Below are 25,576 nucleotides of genomic sequence, written 5' to 3' on the forward strand. Positions count from 1 at the left end.
AATGATCTTAGCACTAAATAGGTTGATTGCATTTTTCATTTAACTGATTCTAGGTTTAGAAGTTTTTTCATATTATAGTTATAGTGTATGTTAGTGTTTGATGTTTATTTAATTAAATATTTGGTAAATGACAAAAGCTAAAGACATCAGGCCTATTTTGTTAAAATTAAACTTATAACTTTTCACTAATTTTAACTGTAGTAAATGGTTTCTATGTACATCATTATGCTTAAGTGTGTTGTATTTTAAATGCATATTATACGACAATTTCTAAAAAATATAGGAAGTTTTCGTAATTGTAATCACATTGACAAAATTCCAAAATTTTGGATAGTAATTGCCATTGTAATTATTGTTTATTGTGTAATGTAAAAGAATTTTAGTTTTTTAGCACATTTCAAAGCAATAATCAAACCCAAATTATGCACTAAATCATTAGACATCAATCAGTGTCCTCAGATTAACTGAGAGATGCATAACTTAGGGAGTATCAAACACATTGTTATTTTGCCAAATAGAATAATATGCAGTAACACTTGTACTGTACATTGTATGTTGCACAATCATTAATTAATCTATTAAAAGTGTAATGGAAGTTTTAGATAATAGCATATGGTAAGATGTATGGGTAAATCAGCTGATCAGATGTAAACAAAGCAATCCTCACATCTTTTAATTACCATTTTAAAATTTTATTTTGCCTGTGAATTACCAAATTTTCACTTTTAGTATATTTTAATGTTTACTGTGTTAATTTTCCTCAGTAACAATTTTTTCAGTATATAGGTAGTGGTAGTATACTTTGCTTCCATTTACCCTAATATACTTCAACAGTATTTGCTTTTATTTTTTGTGGAAATTACATTTTAGTGTATTTTGTTAGTATTTTAATTTTCTGTAGTAAGAAAATTTTAAAACGCCCATTTCCACATTTTCAAAAATTTGTAAGCAAAACCATATGGTAATCCAGAATTTGTCTGGATTACCCAAAGATATGAATAAAAATATCTGGATCAGCGATGTTTTGCCGCAGATCTTTTGGCCACAGAAATATGGGTTTTTTGAAAATTTTGGCTTTCCTATCAAAATATAGCAAGTGTTGAAAATATTGATCGTGTGGCTAGTATTATTATTTGCTGATATCCTTTCCCATTAAACTAAAGACTAAAAACTGCTAGCTTTAAACTTTTATCTCTCAGGTGTCACCAGATCTGTTAGTTCCGTGATAGAAAAAATGCCCGAATCTAGTAGTAAGAAGTGCTATATGGTAAAATGCCTCCAGGATGCTTTTCACAGCTCACACACCACACTAGTTACTCAACTATTTTTAATTTATTTGTAAGGACCACACATTAGTTGTATTTAAAAAGAAAAAGCTTAAGTACATAGTTGTTGTTTCCCCTTGTCTCACTTTGGTATCTGTAAGGTTGAATTAAGCATAACATTACAGTAAATTTTTTCTTTAAAAAAATCTTATTCCTGAGCCCAGAAGGCAAGCAGCCAGTGAACAAAGGAATGCGATTAAGGTTGGAACTTTTGAGTTTAATTTTTTATGCCACTAATGCAGAAGATGAAGGTGGAGTGAACCAGTAGTTCTGAAATACAGTATGCTCATTATTTCTTAAAGCTTAGCAAGTTAATTAGGATTCAGTCTTATAGGTTTAGTCATACCCATTACAGCTTGTTTACCTAAAAGATTGAACAGACATTTGACAGTGAATCCTTGGAAGTTTATAAGAATTCTGTTTCTTTTACAAGTGGTCTTTATTAATTAAAGTAATAATAGAAAAATAGTATTAATAATTTATGCAAATGCCCTCAGGTGATCCATTTTTAAAACTGAAGTAAACATTTGATTGCCCTGACTATTGAATAGAATTTTATTTCACCTGGGTAAAACAAACAAAAAAGTTTCAGAATTTTTATATAATTATTACTGAATTAATTTGTATGGTAAACATTATGAATTAATTATTCCAGTAGGCTTCTTATTCACATATGTTGACAAAGATTAATTTTACTGAAAGAAAATCGTAAATGGTAAACACCTCTGACAGGTGCTAAACAAAACTTGGAACATTCATAAATTTTCATCAAAAGAAACGTAAATTATATACCAACTTTACTTGTCTGTGTTTCTACGGTATTAATATTCATACAGTTGTACCATTTCATCATTTATTTGATGTAACTGATAGTTGTGAGAACAAGGCAGTGAAATAGTCTGTGTGGGTGTGGGAGTCAGATCTTTGTCATGCCACTACACTTTTGTAGCCAACTGGTTTAATGGTACTACAACATATACAGCTATCTAACTATAAAATTTTTCTCTCTCTCTTTTAATGCAATGATGGTTCCGAGCTTCATACAGAGAGAGGCTGTACTTACACCCACTTTCACATTAGGCAGCTTAATCCTCGAGTTCTTTCTTGGCCTTTTTACAAACTTTTGGAAGCCAGTTTACAGTAAGATGCTCAAAATTCAAGATGAAAAAATAATAATGCTCTCAAATTCATAAATGCAGGGCAGAGCTGTTGTAGTTGAGATACAACTGCAGTGGTGAACAGGTTATGTTACAGCATTTGCAGTACTACCTGGGTGTGCTGTGCTGAATGGGAGTTTTGAAATGTTTGCTCATTAAGGCGAGGGTATACAGACTTTATATTTTCTTGATGATGGGGTCTGTACAAAATGACATCTGTCATAGTAACAGTTTTATATACCTTGAACCCTTGTGAAGTGAGGTAAAATTGCATTCTGTGTTAGAATTTGGAAATGATAGTCAGTTCTTTCCCACCCATGTTTTAGGGATTTCAATTGCAAATACCGTGATACCTTGACGATTTCTTTGATAGTTTTCAGTCATGTTTTCCTTGATGAAAGGGTTCATTTCATTGTAACAAATTCATATTTTTTCTTATATAATGTTGGCGTTTTATTTTCATGATAAGCGTATATGGTTTTTGCAGTCTTTTCTTATCCTGAACATACCATATCTATATTATGTTGAACACACCCTATTTATATTATTTTTACATGATCACTAGGGTTTTGGTTAATTTTTTCTGTACAGAACCGACAAAATTGATTTAGGTTTCGAAATACAGAGCAAGAGTTGAAGTTTACCAAGTCAAACCAAAGTAATATACTAGAGTAACCCTCAGCTTATCAGGCGGGTCAAGGGTCTGGCCTTCTGATAAGTAACAAAGTATTTCAATTGCCAATAATATTGTTGTGGAGCCTACACTTAAACATTCAAGGTATCCAAACTAATATTAATGCTACATAGCCTGTAGCCTAAGCTGAACTGTACCTTACACTTAACACTTTATTTTAAAGATTTTTTTTACAAAAATGCATATCTAAAAAAAGATAGATTAAAGAAAAATCATCACAACAATATAGATATGTAGAGAAGTCTGATAAGTAAGTTGTTACTGTGTTGACTTTTACCTTGTGAAGGGGTTTGCAAGTTTCCATAAATATTGAGCATTGTCTAATAAGTCATGCACTCCCATAATGGACTGTAGCAGTATTATATGGTTAAGCAAGGATTGGAAATGTAATGACTTTGGTGATGCCATTCTTCAGGCAGTCTTATCTGCCAATCACAACAATAATATGGTAGCAAAAATTTGTATTTCCTGGGGTTGGATGGAACAGACTTTTGCCAAATAATGCTCTTTAAAACTGAAATGGAAGATGTTATTATGTTTTCCTTTTCATGAAGTCTCAAGATATGACTGCATTTCATTATTTTGATAATCTTTGTACTGTATATTAAAGTATATTTTAAGTGCACCAAAACCCTTTGGCTCTGTGTTATTTAAGTGTCATGGTGTTCATTGTACAGTTGTATGTATCTGGAACTTGGAAGTTACTATGCAAGTTTTTATAATGTTAATGAAAAGACTGAAAACCTTCTTTTAGGTATGAAAAGATAGTCTACACAGTGTGATTTCTTTTGCTTTCCAGATTATCACTCATCCATTAATACAATATGGAAGTAAAACTGGTGTGTAAACGTTGAAATGTTGTTCCTTTTTCCTTGATTATTCCATCATATTGTTGTTTGCATTTGTTCATGATGTAAACAGTAATTATTTCGTGCATTTGTGTATTTCATAAGAGAGTTTAATTTTGATGTGTTCCCTGTATTTCTAGTTTGAACCCCACTACTAATGTATTGTTTTCCCCTTTGGAGCATGAATTTTATTGAGAATGAATAATTTAAATCCCTTGTCATTTTGAAGTTGTATCATATGCAATTGATTACCTACAGGTAATATGAAAATGAAGAAAGTAAATACAATTTTAAAGGGAAGAAACATTTAATAAGAGTTTGTTGGGTCAGTATTTGATCCCAACTAAATTAAAAGATAGTTCTGCAATCCACTAAAGTTCTGATGTTCATAGAATCAAAATTGTTGCAATAGAATTGGTAAGAGGTGTTTTGTGGTATTCTTTGAAGGTGTATGTATCTAGTAATCATTATTCCACCCTGACCATAAACAGTTATATATTCTTGTTGTTTGCAAGGTGCACGATGCTCTTTACTTTTACCAAAATGATTGTTAATGCTGCTTTTGCCCTATTTTTGATTGGTTTAATACTCAATGTATTTACTTTCTTTTTACAGTACTCCGTATTTGCCAGTAATTAAATAAACATCCCTTTTTGTTTTGCTGAAATTTCAGTAGCCGGAATACTGTCGGCTTTTATGATTGTATTTGCTACATATATTTCTCTCATGTTTTGGGTGCTTGACATATTCACCACAAACATTTTCATTCAATACTACCTGGCCAAGTCTTCTTATACATGGATAAAGGCTCTTCTAAATAATGTTAGCTTTCCAGCACATATTTTATCTTTATTATGTTATGCCTAATGATGTGTAGAAATGTACCGTGCTGTTTTCATTAAAATACTATTTGAAAAATATATTGAATGCTGACAAGGGCAAAAAGAATTTAATGAAATTGACAGTTGTTTTGCAATGCAAGTTTTTGCATTAAACACTACTCTTATATGGAAGTTAAAAAATGATTGCCAAAAATAATATCAAAGAACACTGAGAGAAAGTATCAGTTATACAAATTCTCTGTAAGTAAGGCTATCAACCAGCAATAACAAACCAAATCCTACTATGTTGTACTAAAAATGTGGTGGAAGGATCTAGTTATATGTATTAAGGGAAGTGTTCTGAGGATAATTTAACACTTAGAACTGGTAATTTGATTTGACTAAATGGCTTATATTCAGCAAACTATTTTTATTAATATATTCATTAAATAGTTCAGTGTGATGAAGTTACATATCTAAGTCCATGAGGCTTGCTGTAGTAAACAGCTGTAAAACAATTAACCAGTCATGGGTTATTGTAAACACTCATAATTCATGCACAATATATTTTACTTTTTTTATGCACAGTACAAGTATGTATGGGGTTTGTCAGAGTGAGAGAGTGATACTCTACATATGCAGTTTATTATTGCATAATAATTACTGAATTAGTTAAAGTTACTGTCATGTGTATTCCTGGCATGAGCCAAAAACAATTGTTGAAGCTAGTAAACAATGTGGTTAATTGGTGGTTGGTAGGTGTTGATTGAGCATAACTCACTCATGTGTCAGTAATCCACCACTTTTCTTCATCTGCCATCCTGTGTGGACATCTACCCAAGTTTTCACTGACTTACATTGAAACCTACATTTCTCAGTACAGTATATGGTTCAAAAATTGCTGATGTTTAGGTTATGAATGACTGTTGCTGCAGATGTTATTCAGAAGGAGAAAGGTTTGACTGAAAAAGAGAGGAGGGGTTACGTTGTTGCTGTGGATCCCTCCTGTTTTTGCTCTTTTTACAGAGATTAGTTCAGCTTTCCTTATTCCCCTGTGAGGAGGTGCTGGCTGGTCTCATTTGCAGTGGAAGTTCTATGGAAAGAAGCATAGTAAGATCAAGAAGCTTACATTAGTTCTCATGCCCCTAGCTACTCGTTCTTCCATGGCTTATTCCAAGGCAGGCACAGGCGATTAAAGGTTACTCATCGTGCTCTCTCACTCTTGACAGCCTAGTTGTGCATTCAGATATATCTCATGTTGAAACCCTTTTATGCTTAAGGTCTGTCACATTCTACACCTTCAGTGGCTGTCTTGGGTATGTTGATGGAGAGCCTCGAGTACCCTCATTATTCTTGATGACCCATTGTTTTCTGCATTCTTGGGATACTGAGCTTAGGCTAAAGAGTGCATTGCTGATGATCTTGCTGCTGATCCAGCTTGGGAGGTCAATCTTGTTGACCCTCCTGTTGCTATCATTGGGTGCTACAGAGGAAACTGCCAGCAGCTTCTGCAGCTGGTACTACAGTGCTTCTGGTCTCAGTCCCCAGAGCAGTCACCAGGGTATGTAGGTGTGTCACTAGCCTCTCTTTTAGGAAAGGAGCTGCTCAGTCTGTAAGGGATCTGTTACAAAGTGTCCTTCACTGGCAAAACTTATGCAGGTTGAGTTCAGGAGGCACCTATGCAAGCTTATTGGCCTCATTTGTGTGTGCAGTGATCCTAAGGAAGTGGTTGTGACACCTTCATCAAACCCAATCTCACTAATCAGGCAAACCTTAGGGGTTGCCTCAGAGGTGAGACCGTCATTTAAATTGATTTGATCTCTGGTTGCTAGATGGGTCTTGGAGCAGGTGAACAGTTGGATATGTGGCATGGAAGGTTCCTTTCCCTTAGCCAATCTGGTAAGCTGCTTTCTCTGCCTCTGACATACCAGTGGATGTTTGTTTGTGCCAGAGAATGTTAAGGTTACACACCATTAGGAGTAAGTCTACTTTATAGGCAGTGGTAATTTCTCAAAGGAAAAAATGTAACTTCTAAAAATCATTGCATTTAACATGGATGTAGAAACCCAAGCCCTTTAGTATAAACCCAGCCCAACTATCCCCATCTATTCTGCAGTGCAGAGGGAAAAAGTTTTGGCTACCAACAGAAGAGAAAGTGATACCCCATCAGTCACTTTGTTACTAAACTTCAAACCATTTTGAACTTGCCGTTGGAGTATTCCTAAATAAAAAGCTCTGGTTTGTACTTCTGAGAAAAATACTTACCCTAAAAAAATTTGATGTTTTTATTGCACAAAGCAAGTTTTCTTACAAACCCATTTATTGTATTAACTTATTAAGCAAAGCTTCTGATGATTCCTGCATATGGTACAATGTATGCTTCCCTTTTGCTCTCTGTTACATTTCAGAGTCTATACAAATTCACTTAAACTAAAGTAAAATGGTTCTTTTATTAAGTGCTGGTAACTCATATGAGTTACCCTTCATTTAAGCTATTTATTATGTTAGTGCCATTTGAACTGAAGTGTTTTAACTTTAGAATTTTAGTTAATTCCTTGAAAATCTCCCTCGAAGAACCAACTTTAGCCATTAGAAAAAAAAATACTTCATTCTTTTTATTAATCATTTATTTGATTTTGTTTCATGCCTTTGTTATTCTCTTTTTATTAATTGCTCTTATTGTAATGTTTGCTTACAATTTGTAATTTTTTAACAGTTGTGTGTGTATATTGTGATGCCTCCTTTCAGGTTACAGTGGGTATTTCCCAACATTCCTCACATCCATGATATTTGTTAGAATTAATTTTATTCTTTGTTACATTTCTTAGCTCATTTGGTATTCTTTTACTTTGGGATAATTGGTTTTGCTTAGTGCTTTTGTGACTTAAAAGTTTTGTCATATTGGTTATTGTGCAATTTCTTGTGTCAGCCACAATTACCCTTTGTTTGGTGTTTAGTGTTAAGAATTTATATTAGCTTGATAATTTTGACACTAACTTTTAACTTGTCTGTACTGTATGTGAAGTTTTTATTTTGTAAATTTCTGCCTTTTCATTCTCTTCTTTTGTATTAGAGATTGATGCTTAAGTGGGTGTTTTGTAAGTCTGACTATTAAGTCTGACTCTAATGATGCAGCTTTCACAAAGTTAGCATAAGTAATAGCCATTTCTAACTCGGAATTGGTAACCAACTACTGGAATGAAGTAAGCTGGACCATTCACCACTTGTTCTCAAGTATAGAGTTTTAGCAGGTAGGGAAACACTGTCAAGAGTCTGATCAGAGATGTGCTGCCAGAAATTTATTATTTCATTGTCATTATCAGGTATCTTTAGTGCTTGTATAAGATGTGAGGGGAAACCTAATTCCTGCTGGTTCGTTATTGGTCTACCTGTGTTGCTGGGCATGATGTGGTTGTCTTGAAGGGGTATCATCTTCCACAGACTGGCAGAGAGGGCCAAACCTCAAGGTGCACTTGTGTCAAGGAAGAGAATTGTTTTTGCTACTGCCCTAACTGTCTTCATTAAATCTGTTAACCTTTTCCATCCTCAAGGTTGATTTTAATTTCAAATTTCTGGCTTAGTACCTAAATGGGATTTCACAGCATTAAAATCCATTGTGAGGGATCTTTTATTAGTGTTTAGATGTTTTTACAATGATGGACATAAGATAACTCCCAAGAACATTTGTAGACGCCATTTGTCTGTCGTCAGCTTTGTCAGAAGAAGGGCTTAAAATATTTTATATAGGTGATGTGTGAATTTGAAATTAAGTGTATTTATGATGTTTTAGAGTTTGTTAGTCCATTCCCAATCTTTTTTTTTAGTTTTTTATAACATTATTTTTATGTGGATGCAAATTGCCCCACAAAGATTTTTGTCATAAAAATTTGGATGATGATATCCATGCAGGAATTTCACAAACTGTATTTTGGTCCAGCTCACAGAGTGAAACAAAGGTATTTGCTTATTCATGGTCTGTTGATACCATTAATATGAATAGGTTGTTAAAAGCTCAGCTCTGCAAAAGTTGGATTGTATGAGACTCAATGAGAACCAAATAATCCCAGTCTGAGTTGCAGTACAACTCTACAGGGATAAGTGTGTCCCAGCTTAAACAAACTTAAGATGAACTTACTAAATATCCTAAGGATTAGATACAGGCAGTCCCCGGTTATCAGCGGGGGTTCCATTCCGACAGCATGATGATAAGAGAAAATTGGCAATTTTCAGCACTTAACGGCATTGATAACCGGGTATTGGCGTGTCTGGTAGGTATGTATCTTCACCAATTTTCGTCGCTAGACAATAAAACTGGATTGCCGATAACTGGAGACTGCTTGTATTGGTTTATTTAAGGGTTAACCCTTGTGCTCCAGAGGTAGTGAATTTTTGCTGTAGCTAGAAGACGAAGGTAAAATAGCATACAGGCAGTCCCTGGTTATCAGCGGGGGTTCCATTCCAATAGCTTGATGATAACTGAAAATTGCTGATAACTGAAAATCGGCAATTTCCGGCACTTATCGGCGCCGATAACTTGGGATTCGAACCTCTGTTAGGTATGTATCGGCTCCAATACCCAATTATCAGCACCAATTTTCGTTGCTAGACAAACCCCATAAAACTGGATCGCTGATAACAAGGGGAAAGATTTTTGTCGGCACCAGACTTCCATTTTCTTGTCTTACCTGTAGGGATGTTGTCCACAAGTCCTTGGTCATCATCTCAGGATTTGTGGTTGATGGCCAGCAGGTTATGTAGTCATTCAAACTGAGTATGTGCTAGAATAAACTGTGATGCAGGTAGTCTTCTCAGTTTAGTCTCTTATCATTAGAGCTTTGGCTCATAGGGTGTTACTCCTTCAATGAACCCATTAATATATAAATGACTCAGATCTCTCTCTCTCTCTCTCTCTCTCTCTCTCTCTCTCTCTCTCTCTCTCTCTCTCTCTCTCTCTCTCTCTCTCTCTATATATATATATATAGTGTGTAACAAATATGAAATTTTATATTGTAATCCCACCTCAGCCATCCATAGATGCCAAAGGAAATAGTGCTGGCATATGGCCAGTACTATGCTACAAACTACCAATTAACCACCGCCTCACTAAGCTTCAATGGCCATTTCCAGCTAACTATGAAGAATACTCTTGTGTGAAAGGCTTAATTTTTATATCTGGGAAAAGCAGAATTTCTCTTAAAATTTTATATTTTTCTTCTGTTGCTCGCTGAATCTTTCATGATAAGTGTTGGTTTTGGCATATTTTGAAGCTGAAGCATTTGATTATTTTGGTATGTTTGAAAATGGAAAACTGAGTGATGCATTGAAGTTAGTTGAAAACAAAATTTTTTATTCTGTAAAATAAGAGAATATTGAAAAGATGCAGAGGTTTATAAAGTTTTACAAGGTTAAAGGTAACATAAGATAAATTTCCTTTTTGTTTGGTATAAATTATTGCTATTTATTTCTGTGAATACAAATCATAAGAAGAAATTGGCAAAATTTTTATAAGTTTCTGTTTAAAATGGTTTAGTGATAGTTTTATGGGGGATTGAGTTAGAACACCCCCAGCACCCAAAATACAGTATAATAATTTGCTGTAAAGAAGCCTCCATGAAATGGTTGTAAGTTAATTGATATTGGCTTATGTGATAAAAGCATAGTTTGTGAGAAAATTCAGAAATCTGTTTTCTCACCAAGGATAAGATTTTTGGATAATCTGCTTTCATCAAAGACTTATGTATATTCAGAAGATGATAATTATTTATGTGCTTTTTAACATCATTTATCTAAAAGCCTCCTGGGGACTTCACCCACCAAAACATTGCTTTTTCCAAGTCTGGTATTTATGGTCAAAAAGCTTCTTAGTTCTTAATTCCTAACTACTATTCATTACAGCTCATGATATCAGTCAGATCACCTGCCATTCCTAGTTCAGCTGCCATTGTTGACATGGCGGTTTACCTGTACTTATTCATGGTTTTGTAAATCCACAGTGATTTTTTTTACTGTAGGTTATATACGGTTAAGACCATAAGGCTGTTGTTCATGTCATTTCACAATGAGCAAATAAATGTGTGAGAACGCATCATTTGTTATGACTTGAAATAAACATAGCAAGGACCCCAAGTTGATCAAGGTGGCTTGACATGCTTTCTCAGCTGGATACAAACTCAAATTTATCACTAAGGAGTTAAAGCAGAAACTTTAGTCTTCAGTTGTCATACCCAAATAGCTACTTTGCAAAGCAGGAACTCTCACATTCATGAAACTAAAAAATTTGAAATTTTTCTGGCAAATGTAATTGCTGTATAAAGGTGTTGCCCTCCATCATCGGGTGGAGTGTAGAAAACTCCCTGCTTTGCAGATGCAGGTGGAATATGAAAGTCTGATACAATACTTACCTCTGAGTTGAAATATACCTGATAATGCTATTTTGAGCTTGAGTTTGGTTTAACTCACTGAGGCTTTGCAGAAAAAATGTGTAAAGCCAAGGTTTGTCTAGAAAATAGAAAAAAATCTTTCATCATACAAGTATTTAATTATGGTATAAAATGTTCCTGCATCATGGAAAATTATAATGGTTCCATCATGAACATTATCAGAAAACCTTATTAAGGTATCTCAAGAAAGATAGTGGTAGCCTTGGTTTGCATTCAATTCAGAATCTCAATTTTCCCACCAAGGTACAAATTAAATGATTAATGTGGGACAGCTTTGGCAGTAACTGCCTAAAGGTCTGTTGTGTGTTTGTCTCATAATGGTAATTGATATTGTGCATCATTCTGCAAAAGCATCCACAGAGGTTGTTAAAAATTAGTCATTCCATTTATATCTGGATATGTGCAGTACAAAATTTATTTTGACTATGATAGTTTCTAGGCAATAAATTATAAGTGTGGAATCCTTATTTACAAGTATTATACTGTGTGGATGTTTATTGGACTTTATGTATTCTGTTGCTATGAGATATTCAGTTTTAGCATGTGCATGATAGGAGATTGGTCATCAAACCCTCTTGTATGGAGTTTAAGAATGCCATGCACCCACAAATTTTCCAGTTTTCCAATTGTCTTGATGTTATAATTTTGATGGTATATTTTTCCTTTTCAGGAAAAATTGGTCATATGAATTTGTTTATTGTCCTGTAGGTTGACATGCAAAGAATATGGCTGATGTTTTTTTTCTTATGCAGGTAATATAGAATTTCAACCAAAGAAATCCACTTACCATCATGATGAGTCTGTGTTGGTTCGTAATCCTGAACAAGTGAACTTGATATCGTCATTACTTGGGGTGTCTGAGGACACACTCATGAATGCACTCACTTCCAAGAAAGCACGAGTATCAGGAGAAACTCTAGTCATGCACTATCGACTTCCTGAGGTAAATATTTGAAAATGCTTAGGTTGGTATGCATCAGAAATAGGTTTTCATTTATTTCATTGTCCATGGTAGCTACTGAAAGGAACTGTAGCAAGTGTAGTGGCATTCTCATTGACAAAAAGGTATATAAAAAATTTTGTACAAGGCTAGCAAAGTTTTTGTATTTAATTTTCTTAGTAATTGGCTAAACTTTGTTATAACACTGGTTTAAGATTACAAAAGTATGCTATAGTGAGGTGATTGTTGTGTATGGTTGTCATATATAAATTAAAAATAGCTTATATAAAGATAGTTTCATCTTCATTCATTAATAATTTGCTTTGTCATTATAGTAAAATTCCTTGTGTGATTTAGAAAACTACTACTGTACCTTCCAAAGAGTTTTCTAGTAACAAACTCTTGATCTTAAAGTGCTGTTACAGTTGGTAGCCAGAAATACCCTCTGTTTCCTTGAGAATACAAACCTGAAGTATTAATTTGGGAGTATCCTTCAATAACAGTTGGTTGTTAACAAGGTAAAGTTGTGAATAGGGGAAGCTGCAGCTACTCACATATTTGAACTGTTTTTATTTTGGCTACCAGTATTCAAGACATCTCTGTTTCTGTTCATTTTGTCTAGAATCTAGACTTTAGATTTAAGGGTTATAATTATATCTTGTTTTTTTATATACTTTATTGTTCTATAAGTTAGAGATACAAGAACAACAGTATAGGTTTTGGGTGTATTTGTTGTTTGCTAATGCATGTGAACAATGTTCACTTTTGTCTTTTTTTTTATGAAAGTGTTTTAGTAATTTCTGAAGCAGGACACTAAAGGATATCTTCCCATTGTTGTTGTCAGAGTGCCTCCCCCCCTTTCCTCTTTTACCATTGCTGCTAGGGGAATCTTGGCTTCCTATGTGGAAAGCACTCTTTGTACCTGTACAAAGAGTACTCTCCACAGTTTGTTGGAGTTTTGACAAATGGCATAGACTGTCACTATGCTTTCTATCTATGGCCAGGATAGGTAATGTAGGATTTATGAGTTCTGAAGATCCTCTTGAGTTCTAAGAAGTTTGCTAGAGATCCTTTTGTCACCCTCAGGTACCTCAAAGTTCTCTTTTTTTTTCTAAGGGTCTTTCTGCAAGGGCCACAAAGTTTTCTCCTCCTGTTCCTCATATTTCTGTGATCCTGTATTTTGCATTGTACCCCTCCATTACTGCTGAACAGTTCTGGGGCGGTGGGAGGGACAAGGGATACAGCATGGGAAAATGTAAACAAGGTCATAATTTCCCTTGCTTCTCGTCATCCTTTCAGCTCCCCCTCCCTTCTTTTCTGATCTGTGGCCTATAAAGTAAACCGAGTAATGCTTGGAAGTCTTTTGTTCATGATACAGGCACATAGGTTAAGCTCTGATAAACCTATTGTAAGTTGAAAATGCAGTTTCAACTTAGCTTAAATATACTGGAGCACTTAGAATATCTTACAGTTTGGCAAAATCATTAACACAAAGCCTGTTTTATATGTAATGATTTATGTAATTCATTTGATCATGCAGTCCTTGCATGGGTACCCAACATTAACATATCCTGTATTGTCAGTAGGTATACTCTTCTGTATCTGGTCTTCCATCCATGTAAGTAATTTCTCCATCTCATTGATTGGCCAATTTGTTGTCTTCATGATAACAGTGGATTTTACCAATGCCTGACATCACTAATGTGCTTCCTATCCTTTAAAATAGTTGAGAATGTTTAATGTGAAACTATCAGTTACCTTGTGAGATGCATTATGGGCATGCTTCCTTCATGCTTGGCAATTATCATGAGTTTTTCATCAAGAGGAATTGTCTTGCTATTTTTCTCACCAGTAGTAGAAGACACAGATGATTGTTATGCAGACATGGCAGCTGCTTAAAAACAGTCTTCCTCCTTTGCCCCCCTCTTCCAACACCACTGTTCATCAAGGCCTTGTACCTTATCAAAATCTTAAGTGGCAAACTGGTGGAAGAAGCATTAGGTGCTTAGAGAGTCCTGGTCTTCAGGAGGTAACAGAGACACATCAGAATCCTGGCTGGAAGAACCTGACACATCAACAAAGAGGGCTGTTGTGTTTGCCTGCATTTCTGAGCTGAATGACCGAGTTACCAAAGAAATGAATGGCAGTAGACTTGAATGAAAGGGTTAGGGGTGTGAAGAAGCTGTCAAGGGTACCCAGACCATGAGAACAATTCTGCTTTTCAGTTACCATCTGCTGCATTTCTCTAATGCTTTCAGAAGACTTCAAGGCCATGGGAGTGTGTTGTGTGATCAGTGTTGATATTCTCCATGAGCTAGATTAATAAATCAAAGACCATCCGCATATGATTGTGTGTAAGGACTGTTTGTGATGCAGACTTATCATTGTCATCTTCAGGGGTTTCCTCCTCCATTTAGCAGTTGCAGTAGCTATCTCACTGTCAGACAACAGGTGAAAGTCAGAATGGCCACTATATTCATCCTGCCATTCTCGTATGTCAACCTCAGTAACGTTGTTACCTCCCTTTGCAAGTTTGGCACGAAATTCATTGACATCGAAGCTTTGGAAGTTGATTTTTGCCCCGTCCCCCTAAAGGATATAGGTCCAAGTGTGCTCCAAGGTGTGCATGGTATTTCCCTCCAAGCATCTGCAAAATTGTAGATGGCACACTTCAGTGAAAGATTTCTTAATCAGGAATTTTGCCCATCCTTAAACACCAACATCATCTTTTCCAGTAGTTTCCTCTGATATATTAATTTGCTGCAACAATGATAGTATTAGGAGGTAAAATATGACCATAATATAGTACAACCTCTGTCATCAACCAACTGGGTTGAGTAGGATGCTCAGGCACTTTGTTGATGAGAAGCAAAGCCTTCAGGTGACGTCAAGCAATTCCAAGGTCCTGTGTCTGATGACGAGTAACCTCCTTACAAAAGGAGGTATGAAACTGATCAGAAATGATCTTGGAAGTGAACTAAGCCTTCATCAAATTATACCAAATTACTGGGAGACTGTCCATTAGTTCACCCAAAGCACGATGTTGTTCACATGTCCAACTACAACTGGTTTGCAGCATTTGCATATAACAAAGGAAACGTATTGCTTTGGAAGTTTTTAACCAGGTAAGTTCTTTTCCTCCTTATTAGCCAAGGTGTTAGTGGGCAAGGAGTAATAGACCAATTATATCAACACTGTAGATTTGACTTAAAACAAGCCCTCCCTTTTTCATAAAGTCTTTCAGTGTTTGCCAGAATTCCTCTACTCCCTTCGCAGAAGCATCCAAAGCTTTATGAGGAGTCTTCTTGTTAGAAAGCCTATGTTGAATTTTGAACTGAAATTACCAAACCTAGCATGCCTTGAAGTCTGCAGCCATATGCAGACATGCAAACTCCGTACCCACAGCCTTCAGTTCAGAACTGCATTGGTGCACTCTAGCTTTCCTCTGCTAATGAAACCAAATCAAGGTCAAATGTTCAATTCCCCATTGTTGGGGCTTGGCCATAACTTTGTGGGCCTCACTCCTGGATGTCTTCCTCTCAAACTCCACTCCGTACTTCTTTAGCTTGTCCTTGGCAGCCTTGATGTCCTGGTGGGTTGATGGTGGGTTAGATTACGCATCAATAATACGTGCCATAGACCAGCTGGCTTCTATTTTCTCAATTACGCATCGATAATATGTGTCATAGACCAGCTGGCTTCTATTCTCTTGAGTGATATATATATATATATATATATATATATATATATATATATATATATATATATATATATATATTATATATATATTTTTTTATTTATATATATATATATAAAGGACTGCCCCTTTCTGGCCTTTTTAGGAGGTGATTGGGCTGTACACAGTACACACAGCAGTAACAGAACCTACAGCAAAAGCCAGTGAACAGTGGAAAGTATTGCAAAGCTTGATCACACAAAATGTCTTATATACAAATACTAAGAAATGACATGCAACTGAACTAAGGAGCTAGGCATGCTTTGCTACAGTGCATTTCTACCCTTTGAATGCAACCAATGAGAGAAGAAAACTCTTATGGTGTTATCGTGATTCATATCTAGTAGCCATTCAAAGGCAAAAAACATTGTGCAAAAAACAAAGTGCTTATGACTGTAAGCACCATTACCATAGCTTCTTTTTTGCCTGGTGTAGCATTGCCAGCTATCCAGGTGCAGTTTTAATTTTTTTGTGGCTTTCTTTTTAGTACATTTCTTTTTTGTTGACATAGAAGTTGTTTTAGTAGATATTTTTCGTGTGTGGTCGTATTGTCTCAAGCTCAGCTGAACCATTGTTTACACAGTTGATTGTCTAAAAGGGGTACAATTTTTTTTATTTCTTTTTCTGATTGTTGGTTTTAAAGAGGCTGAACCTATCACAGCTTCCTGTACCAAATCTTATCCTTTAGCACTGTAGATGAACTGGAATGAAAGAGTTATACCTTCCATACTATTACACTTTTTTTTTTTTTTACCTTCATATTGAATGAAAATTTTCATCTTCAATTTTGAATCTTGAGTTTTCCTTGCAGTCTTGCTAGTGTTTTGGTAAGGGTTGTGTAAAATCTCTTAATATAATAAAACATCATCACTCTAATGGTGATCGTTGAAACAAGTTGAGTTCTGTGTCACTTCCTGGTGGTTGTGAAGATGAGACTGAGTAAAAGAATGATCTGTGTTGGAATCTTAGATGCTGTACTCTCCTGCAGCTCGTATTTATTCTCAACTAATGTTTTATATGTAATTTTCATCACAGATTTTCTTAAGTTGCATATGTTGTATGTAGGAAAGAGGGTATAATGCCAGTGATTCGTGTAGTAATGTTGAATAGCTGTTTAAAACTAAGGACATTGTACACAGAAGATGTTGACTGAAAATGTGAGAGTATGGTATGTGCATAGGGAGTGTAATACAAAAGTGAATAACAGGAGAATTGCTCAACATATAAAATGATTATGAAGACAGTCATTTGGCTAAAAGAATTTCACTGATGAATTTAATATTGAAATTTCTCAGTTTTCTCTGTATGAGGAAAATGTTTGTTTTTAATCATTCTTAGCTGTAGTTAAATTCTGCTGGCAGGAAAGGTATTCATCAGATGTAGTTAAATTCTGCTGGCAGGAAAGGTATTCATCAGATGTACTTAAATTCTGCTGGCAGGAAGGAAATTCATTAGAAAATTTAAGACTCGGGTATATGACAGTAATAGTATTGAATAATCACTGTCACACATTGTAGCTAGTTCCCTTGCTTTTATAACACCCACTATAATTTTATGAACCAGGTTAAAATAATCATAACACTTTTGTTTTAGGCCATTGCAGCACGGGATGCTTTAGCAAAGTGTTTGTATGGGGCATTGTTTGACTGGATTGTACTACAGGTCAATTACTCGCTTATTACCTTGAAAGAGTCTGCTAATGAATATAGTGGAAATTCAATAGGAGTCCTAGATATTTTTGGTTTTGAAGATTTTGGGCATAGTAACAGGTGAGTCTTTGTAGTCATTGTAGTTACAGTATTTGTGTATTATGGATGTATATGAATAAAAAAAAATTATCCTGGAAATATTTCATATTTGAGAAATCAAGCCACAGATTATATGAATTTTAGTTTTGGAATATTTTGTAGTTGAGGGTTGCTTTTGGCAAAATGATGTGAAATATATATGTAAATTATATTAATGTTTCTCCTTCCAGATTTGAGCAGTTTTGCATTAATTTTGCAAATGAGCATCTGCAGCACTACTTCAACCTTCATGTGTTTGAATATGAACAAGAAGAGTATAGGAGAGAAGGTATCACCTGGAAAAACATTGACTTTGAAGATAATATTGATTGTTTGGCACTAATTGAAGGAAAGCCAAATGGTCTTCTTTGTGTTCTAGATGACCAGTGCAGGTTGGTTTCTCTGTGTATTTTGAAATCATTAGAAACTAAAGTTTGGGAGGGTATGGATAAGGGATTGGTTGGTTGTGATCTTGGAAATTCTAGTGTTGGTGCAGAATGTCATTCATATTACTTAATTTGATTTTCCATATTGTAGATGTGGCTGAATTTCACATGGAAGGTTTTTTACTTGTTTTTACCCAGTTGCTAACTACCATAGCCTATTGATACTTCCCGCCAGCCCAACTCCATAATCTTATTTACTCCTTGTTATTATTATTGTTAATAATTTTATATTGTCTTCTCAATGTTACGTATAATTCAGTGTTATGTATAACCCTTTTCTCCTCTATTAATGTTGGACAGTAAATGACCAATGTTCGTCCTCCACTAAAGAGAAGTACAATAGCAGCAGATGTACAGGAATCTTAGTTTGGCATTATCAGAAAAAGAAGTGAAATGCAAGGGATAATCCTGTAGAATCCACCAGCAAGTGGTTTCTGGCATGTGTGTTATGGGGTAATAGTTCAGGTAGTCTAATTCCTTCTTGTTTTCCTGTTAAGTATATCTTAGTTTAACCAGACCACTGAGCTGATTAACAGCTCTCCTAGGGCTGACCCGAAGGATTAGATTTATTTTTACGTGGCTAAAACTAATTGGTTACCTAGCAATGGGACCTACAGCTTATTGTGGAATCCGAACCACATTACAATTCATCCATCTCAGTGGTTATTATATATATATATATATATATATATATATATATATATATATATATATATATATATATATATATATTATATATTTATATATATATATATATATATATATATATATATATATATATATATATATATATATATATATATATATATATATATATATATATATTATTATACAGGTTGACCATCACTAATCCGGCAATCAGTAGTCCGGAACAATCAGTAATCTGGCACAAATTTCGGCTAGAGTAATTTCTAATGTTTCCGCACTAGTTTTCAAATTTCCCGGGTCGCTGCGCTAACTTGCTCGCCGGCCGCTTTGATTTGGTGGCGCAGTGTGCTGTATCAACAAACTGGTAGCCTAGCCTACATTATACTGAACTCTATTCACATATTAACAGTATTATACAAACATCAACATAACGAATGTGCATCTTTTTCATGGATCTTTTAAAAAGTTATGCTTTACTACATTGTTTCCAATTGCGTATATTCTCATATTGCTTTTGTATTATAAATTGCAATCAATGTTTTGTTTTGGGAATCGATATCGCCGCATTTAACCAAGTTCAAAGCGCTTTTCTTGCTTGTAGTTAGCGTAAATGAATATGGATAGTTTATTTATTTGGGACAAGGATATTTTTCGTTATACGAAGTGTTTTTAAGTCGAAATATAACTTAAATAGGTCTCGTTGTGAAATTAATTTAGCTATTTTTTCGTTAATATATGATGTTTGCGGGAATCGCGGCTGACCGCTTTTGGGGGTATGTTTTTTTTTTTTTTTTTTTTTTTTTTCCTAGTAAAAAAAAATCAAGATTCTGTTTGCTATTTTCTCTTGATTTCATCATAATACGAGCTTTACGTATTTATCTTTTATTGGCGTGAAAACAATATTAATTTGTATTCTTTCATGCCCAGTAGTTTTGATTAAAATACATTCTCTCCAGTTTTATTTACGGTCGAGTTTCATCCATGTTGCCGATGCACGATGATTTATAGTCATTAGTAGCTTGAATATTGTTTTCTCAGCTTCAGCTACAACTTGCAGCTTAAAGTTAGTCTATCAGTATATTTCCCTGCCGATCTTTTCTCCAAAGCAAACAAGGGTATAGTGTAAAAAATATTTCAGTCCTTAACGTCATTTGTAACATAACTACAGTAATTGTGTATTACCGTACGATGGTTGAAATACAAGCACAACAGTTGTTATCCGATACGATTATTAGCAAAACAACAGTTTCCCGTTCAGTTGTTTATGGCTGTACACATTTACGCAAGAGTATAACGTTACTAACAATACTTTTATCATTCTCTTTTACTTTTTTAACTAGCAGATGGAATAAAGAGATGGAGGAAAAGAAGTTGGTCTATTGTAAGTTGGTCTCTCTCGCTGCCTGCGCCTGCGCGAAATCTAAAAATATTTCCTAAATATTTTTGTATCGGTATTAATTGCTAACCCCATCATAAACTTGAAATATCGTAAGTCGAATTATTGTAACTCGAGCACTACCTGTATTTGATAATTGTCTTTTCTTTATTAACCAACTTGTACTGATTTATGGGATATTTTAATTCTAGGATGAGGTGCTTAGCTACTGTGTTTTGTGTATTCTAGCCTAATAAATGGCTAATCCGCACCTCTAGGTCCCAACGATGCCGGATTAGTGATGATCAACCTGTATATATATATATATATATATATATATATATATATATATATATATATATATATATATATATATATATATATATATATATAGGGATTTTGACAGAGGAAAAATCTATTTCTGAGGAAGGTCCCGTGTCACCCGGTGAAATTCCATTACAGCACGAATTTCTAGGTATAACCTTGCTAGATATACCAGAGAAAAAGAGCTTTCAGGAAAGCTGGGGTTACTACCCCCAGTCGAGCGTCTTCTTGGAAGGCGTCGGTATAAGAAGGGGTGAGTGAATTACCACTACCACGGAAACCTACTCGAAAGATCGCTCCTTATCAAAATCCCCGGAACAGAGCGGTGAGCCGTTACAGCCCCCACACCAAACACCCGCCAGGACGGCGACACCAGCGCCACCTACCTCATTCCATGCTAGCACTAACCCCAGACTTGGCATGTGCAAGAGGGAGGGGGAGAGTACTAGGTGATACAGGGAGGGTCACCGGGTGACACGGGACCTTCCTCAGAAATAGATTTTTCCTCTGTCAAAATCCCTTTTCTGAGTCCAGTCCCGTGTCAGCCGGTGAAATCGTGATAGAGAATCATGCCAAGGCTGCAACAACCAGGAAAAAGAAATAAAGGGTAATCTGAAGAAAAGGCAAAAGTTTTACCAAAATAATTTTAATTAAGCAATCTCTTTCGTGTAGCAAGAACTCTAAAACTAAGTTATATTAAATCTAAGGCACATTGAAAACTTAATACTATGAAACAAGGGCGATTCCGGCACGACGGAGAAAAAAGCCCCAAAAAACCTTAAAATTACTTAAAGCAAGGTGAAACATGAAATGTGTACAAAATAACTCTAAATATAACCTTAATACTATACACGTAAACTTAGGCTAAACACGTAAGAGACAAAATCAATTAACATTAATATATACATCCATCTGGGGTACATGGAGCCAAATAAAAACTGTCCAGTACCCCACAAAGGAGCAATAATGGCATATCAGATTACGCTTTTTCCATTAACAGGTACAAGAAACAACTATATGAGGAGCCAGGCAGTGAGGTATAATCAACCAGGAGAATAAGCAGAAAAGTAAATGAGGCAGGCGGGCGGGGGAAAGGAAAGGACAAGGATATGATTAATTAAGGTGGGAGATGACACTTCCCACAGCTATTGTAGAAAATTTCAGGGCTTGGCGTTTTTTTAAATAGTGGCGTTTAAACACTAGAGGTGATTTCCAACCCGTAAATTTAGATAACTCCGAAAAGTCCATATTATGAAAGTAATTAATGGAAGTAGCAACTGCTCGAATATCATGAACCTTAGGGACTGAATCTGGGTTGGCCTGTTTAATAAAATATAAAATTTGTTGTCTTATAGCATTTAGTGAAAGAGTACCACCTTTCTCCCTGATAAAAAAGAGGACCCGACTTACTCTGTGGAGTTCTTGAAAGGTAAGATTTAAGTGTATAAACTGGACATAAAGACTGGTCTTGAGGAAGGGGCACCACCTTCCAAGGGGACCACCTGTCCTGTGGGTCTTCGTTCTTAGCTAAAAATCTCGGATCTAGGCCTTTCTCAAACAATGATCTAAAGAAGGAAACTCCTAAATTAGCTGTCATGATTTTGGCTTCAGATGCTTTTAGAAAGGAGGCTAATTTTTTGACTGCTGAGTCATACTGTCTAATAGTAGAATCTCTTTTATCTGATTCTAAAAACAGAGTGTTGACGGGTCAATGTTCGCTCCTTTTGAGCTGCGAACTTTACAAAGTCCATAAAACTAGGGCATTCTGAATTCTTGAGGAAGCTGACACAGTCTTGGTTTGTACTGTTTGAGTCAGAATGGGCTTGGGGATCCAAGACTCCGTAGTCCCAGTTCCTGAAGAAGAGGGAACCAATTGCTCTTGGCCAATAGGGAGCTACTAGGGCTAATTGACCTTTGAATGTCCTGAGTTTGTGTAAAACTTTCAGCAGTAAGTTTATTGGGGGGAAAAGATAAATCTTCTCCCAACTGTTCCAATCTACTGTCATTGCGTCTATGGCGAACGCCTGAGGGTCCAGGTTGGGGGCCACATAACAGGGGAGCTTGAAGTTGCTCTCCGTTGCGAACAGATCCACTTGGAGGCCCGGAACCCGGCGGCAAATCCACTTGAAAGATTCCATGTCCAGAGACCACTCCGTCTCCAACGGAGCATTCCTGGACAGGGAATCCGCCACCACGTTCCGTACCCCCGCTAGGTGGGTGGCTGACAGGTGCCAGCCGTGCTTGTTCGCTAGGGAGAAGATAGCAACCATTACTTGGTTTACTCGGCCTGATTTGGAGCCGCCCCTGTTGATGCAATGAACTACCACTGCGCTGTCCAATACCAACCTGATATGAATCCGGTTGGGGGGGCGGATTTTCTTCAGAGTTAGAAATACCGCCATAGCTTCCAGGGTGTTTATATGGAACTGCTGAAACATTGTGGACCACGTTCCTTGTACTTTTTGTTTTGGAGAATATCCCCCCCAGCCGCTTAAGGAAGCGTCTGTGTGAACTACTAGTGCCGGAGGGGGAAATTGAAGCGGAACTGTATTGGACAAGCCTTTGACCGAGGCCCACGGCCGCAATCTTGTCTTTAAGATTTGAGGGATAGAGGAGACCTTGTCTCTGAGCTTGACATTGGCTCGACTCCGCCACACTCTGTTTATGTCTTTTAACTTCGCTTTTAACAGCAGGTTTGTCACTGAGGCAAACTGAAGAGACCCAAGGACCCTTTCTTGGGACCGGCGGGATGCTGATGGATTTTTGAGAAATCTCCTGGTGAGAGATGCTATCTCTTTCCTCTTGGGAGGCGGAAGGGACAGCGTGTGAGATGACAGATCCCAGTTGAGACCCAACCACTGAAACCGGAAGTCCGGAGTCAGGCGGGACTTTTCTCTGTTCAGTTGGAAACCTAGCGACTCCAGGAAACTGATGACTATGGACGTGGCTTTTTGACACTCCGGAACTGTTGGTGCCCAAATAATCCAGTCGTCCAAATATGCTGCTAGGGATATCCCTTGAGACCGGAGTTGCTGTACTACCGTGTCCGCCAGCTTTGTGAATATCCTGGGCGCGATGTTCAGACCGAAGGGCATGACCCTGAAGGAGTAGGCCTGATTCGAGTCTGAAACCGAGGAACTGAGAAGTTCAGCGCAACCGGGACGTGATAGTAAGCGTCTGAAAGATCGATAGAGGTGGTGACGGCTCCACGCGAAGTAGAGTCCGTACCTGAGCTACCGTAAGCATGCGAAATTTGTCGCATTTTATGTAGCGATTTAGACGCGATAGATCCAGGATCACTCTTTGTTGATCGGAGTCTTTTTGGGAACAGTGAATAACCTGCCTTGAAACTTTAGGTGCCTTACTTTCTTTATTGCTCGTTTGTTGAGCAATTCTGTCACATAATCCTTTAGGACTGCTGTGGGTGGCTGGTAAAACCTGGTTAGAGGAGGAGGGTTTTGATCCAGCTCCATCCTAGGCCTTTGGACACAATGCTGTGTGCCCAAGGGCTGAAGGTCCATTGGTCCCTGAACCAAAACAGGCGACCGCCTACCTGTGTTCTCTCAGTGGGAGGGGGCGGGTTTATTCCCCCTACCACGCCCAGGTCTTCCTCTTGGGGTGGTATTGGGCTTTCCTCTATGAGGGGTTTACCTCTTCCTCCCCTTGCAACCCTATTAAGGCCGTGAAAATAACCACGGCCTTCATATGTGGGGTTATATGCCGGTGAGGCCACATATGAGGGTGCAGCTGGTTGGACCAGCACGTACTGTTGTGGGTGGGCCTTAGAAGTGGAAGGCTGTGCCACTGCCGAGACCGGGACGGCTTGGACTACCGCCTGGTGGTGAGTCCTCTTATGCCTCCTGAAACGCTTACCTCCTCTCGATTGGGGCCGGCCGATTCTGGGGTCTTACGTTTGTAGGCTGAAATACCCCAGCGAGAACGAAGACTTTGGTTGGCCCGTGTAGCCTCAGCCATAACACTTGTGACCTCCTCTTCAGGGAAGAGGTTAGGTCCCCAAATCGAGCTTTTCACGAGCTTGTTAGGCTCGTGGACGGATAGTTGCATCGGCGAAGATGAACTTCCTACATTCCAGTCTGGCCAAAATAAACTCAGATAAGTCAGACTGGAAGCCTGCCAGCAAGGACTTAGCCAAGACCTGAAAGAAGGGCTCGTCCGAGCAGGAGACGGCCGTGGCTTCAGTGAGGCATACGGAGTTCAACGACCGGGCTAACTTAACCCGAGCATCAAACTCCGCTTTCAAAAGAGTTTCCGGCAGCTTGGGAGCTGCTCGCTAAATTGCGTGGAGGCGCAGAAAGGGTCCAGCTTCCCGACCGTGAAAGTGGACGGGCGTCTGTCCAGAACTCATTACTTCCTGGGAATACCAGGAAGTAGGGTCTGTCTCCCTCAGCTGAGGTACCGGAATACCCTCAAAGCACGCTCGGGCCGTAGCCAGAGCGACTTTGTCAAGCAAGGGGTGGGAAGGTTGTCTCCCAGGGCTAACATGGTGAAGTTCCCCTTGAAAGGAGTCAACCGTGTTATCTGCCTGCCACTCCGTCAGAGTACGCAGGAGAGCCGACTGAGCTTGGTCCCTAGGGACGATGACAGTCTCCCTAGGAACCTTGTCCGACCCGAATCCAGGCTTCCTCCGTGAGCCTCACGAAGCCTGGATAAGGGGGCAGGAGATCGGGGAAGAACTCCAGTTCCTCCAACCGTCTCGTGCCAAGACCATCAAGAGTTAGCTTGCCATCATGTTGGATGGCCCGGAGAGCGAACCGCCAAGGGTTACCGACATCAAACGGCGGGAGGTCCGCAGTGTCGGGATAACATACTGTGGTTCGGCTGGGGGTGGATGAGCCATTCCCGCCAGTATATTATCATGACTGGCAAGCTTCTCTGAGATTTTGCTAAATCTCGAGTCCAGGTCCTCCGTAAAACGCTTATACAGTTGGTTAGCAAAGGCCTCTGCATCGAAGCAGGTTGGCGAGGAGGGCTAGGTTTGCAGCCCTCTTACTCGCGCCTTTGCTGGAGGAACCAG

At 37.4% G+C, this 25,576-nt stretch overlaps 1 protein-coding gene across 11 annotated transcripts in view; it reads left to right on the plus strand.

The window, feature by feature from the left end:
• Positions 1–25,576, plus strand: part of LOC136832781 (unconventional myosin-IXb-like) — a 210,523-nt gene that overhangs the window by 66,471 nt on the left and 118,476 nt on the right. For all 11 annotated transcript variants that reach the window (XR_010851314.1, XM_067094322.1, XM_067094328.1 and 8 more), the window contains exons 7-9: positions 12,038–12,228; positions 17,555–17,730; positions 17,940–18,140. Coding sequence is in view for 10 of the 11 variants with exons in the window: in XM_067094322.1 (XP_066950423.1) it covers positions 12,038–12,228; positions 17,555–17,730; positions 17,940–18,140 (568 nt within the window). In the remaining variant the exon portion in view is untranslated. The remainder of the gene's footprint in view (positions 1–12,037; positions 12,229–17,554; positions 17,731–17,939; positions 18,141–25,576) is intronic.

This window comes from Macrobrachium rosenbergii, chromosome 50, assembly GCF_040412425.1.
Source record: "Macrobrachium rosenbergii isolate ZJJX-2024 chromosome 50, ASM4041242v1, whole genome shotgun sequence".
NCBI classification, from domain to species: Eukaryota; Metazoa; Arthropoda; class Malacostraca; order Decapoda; family Palaemonidae; genus Macrobrachium; species Macrobrachium rosenbergii.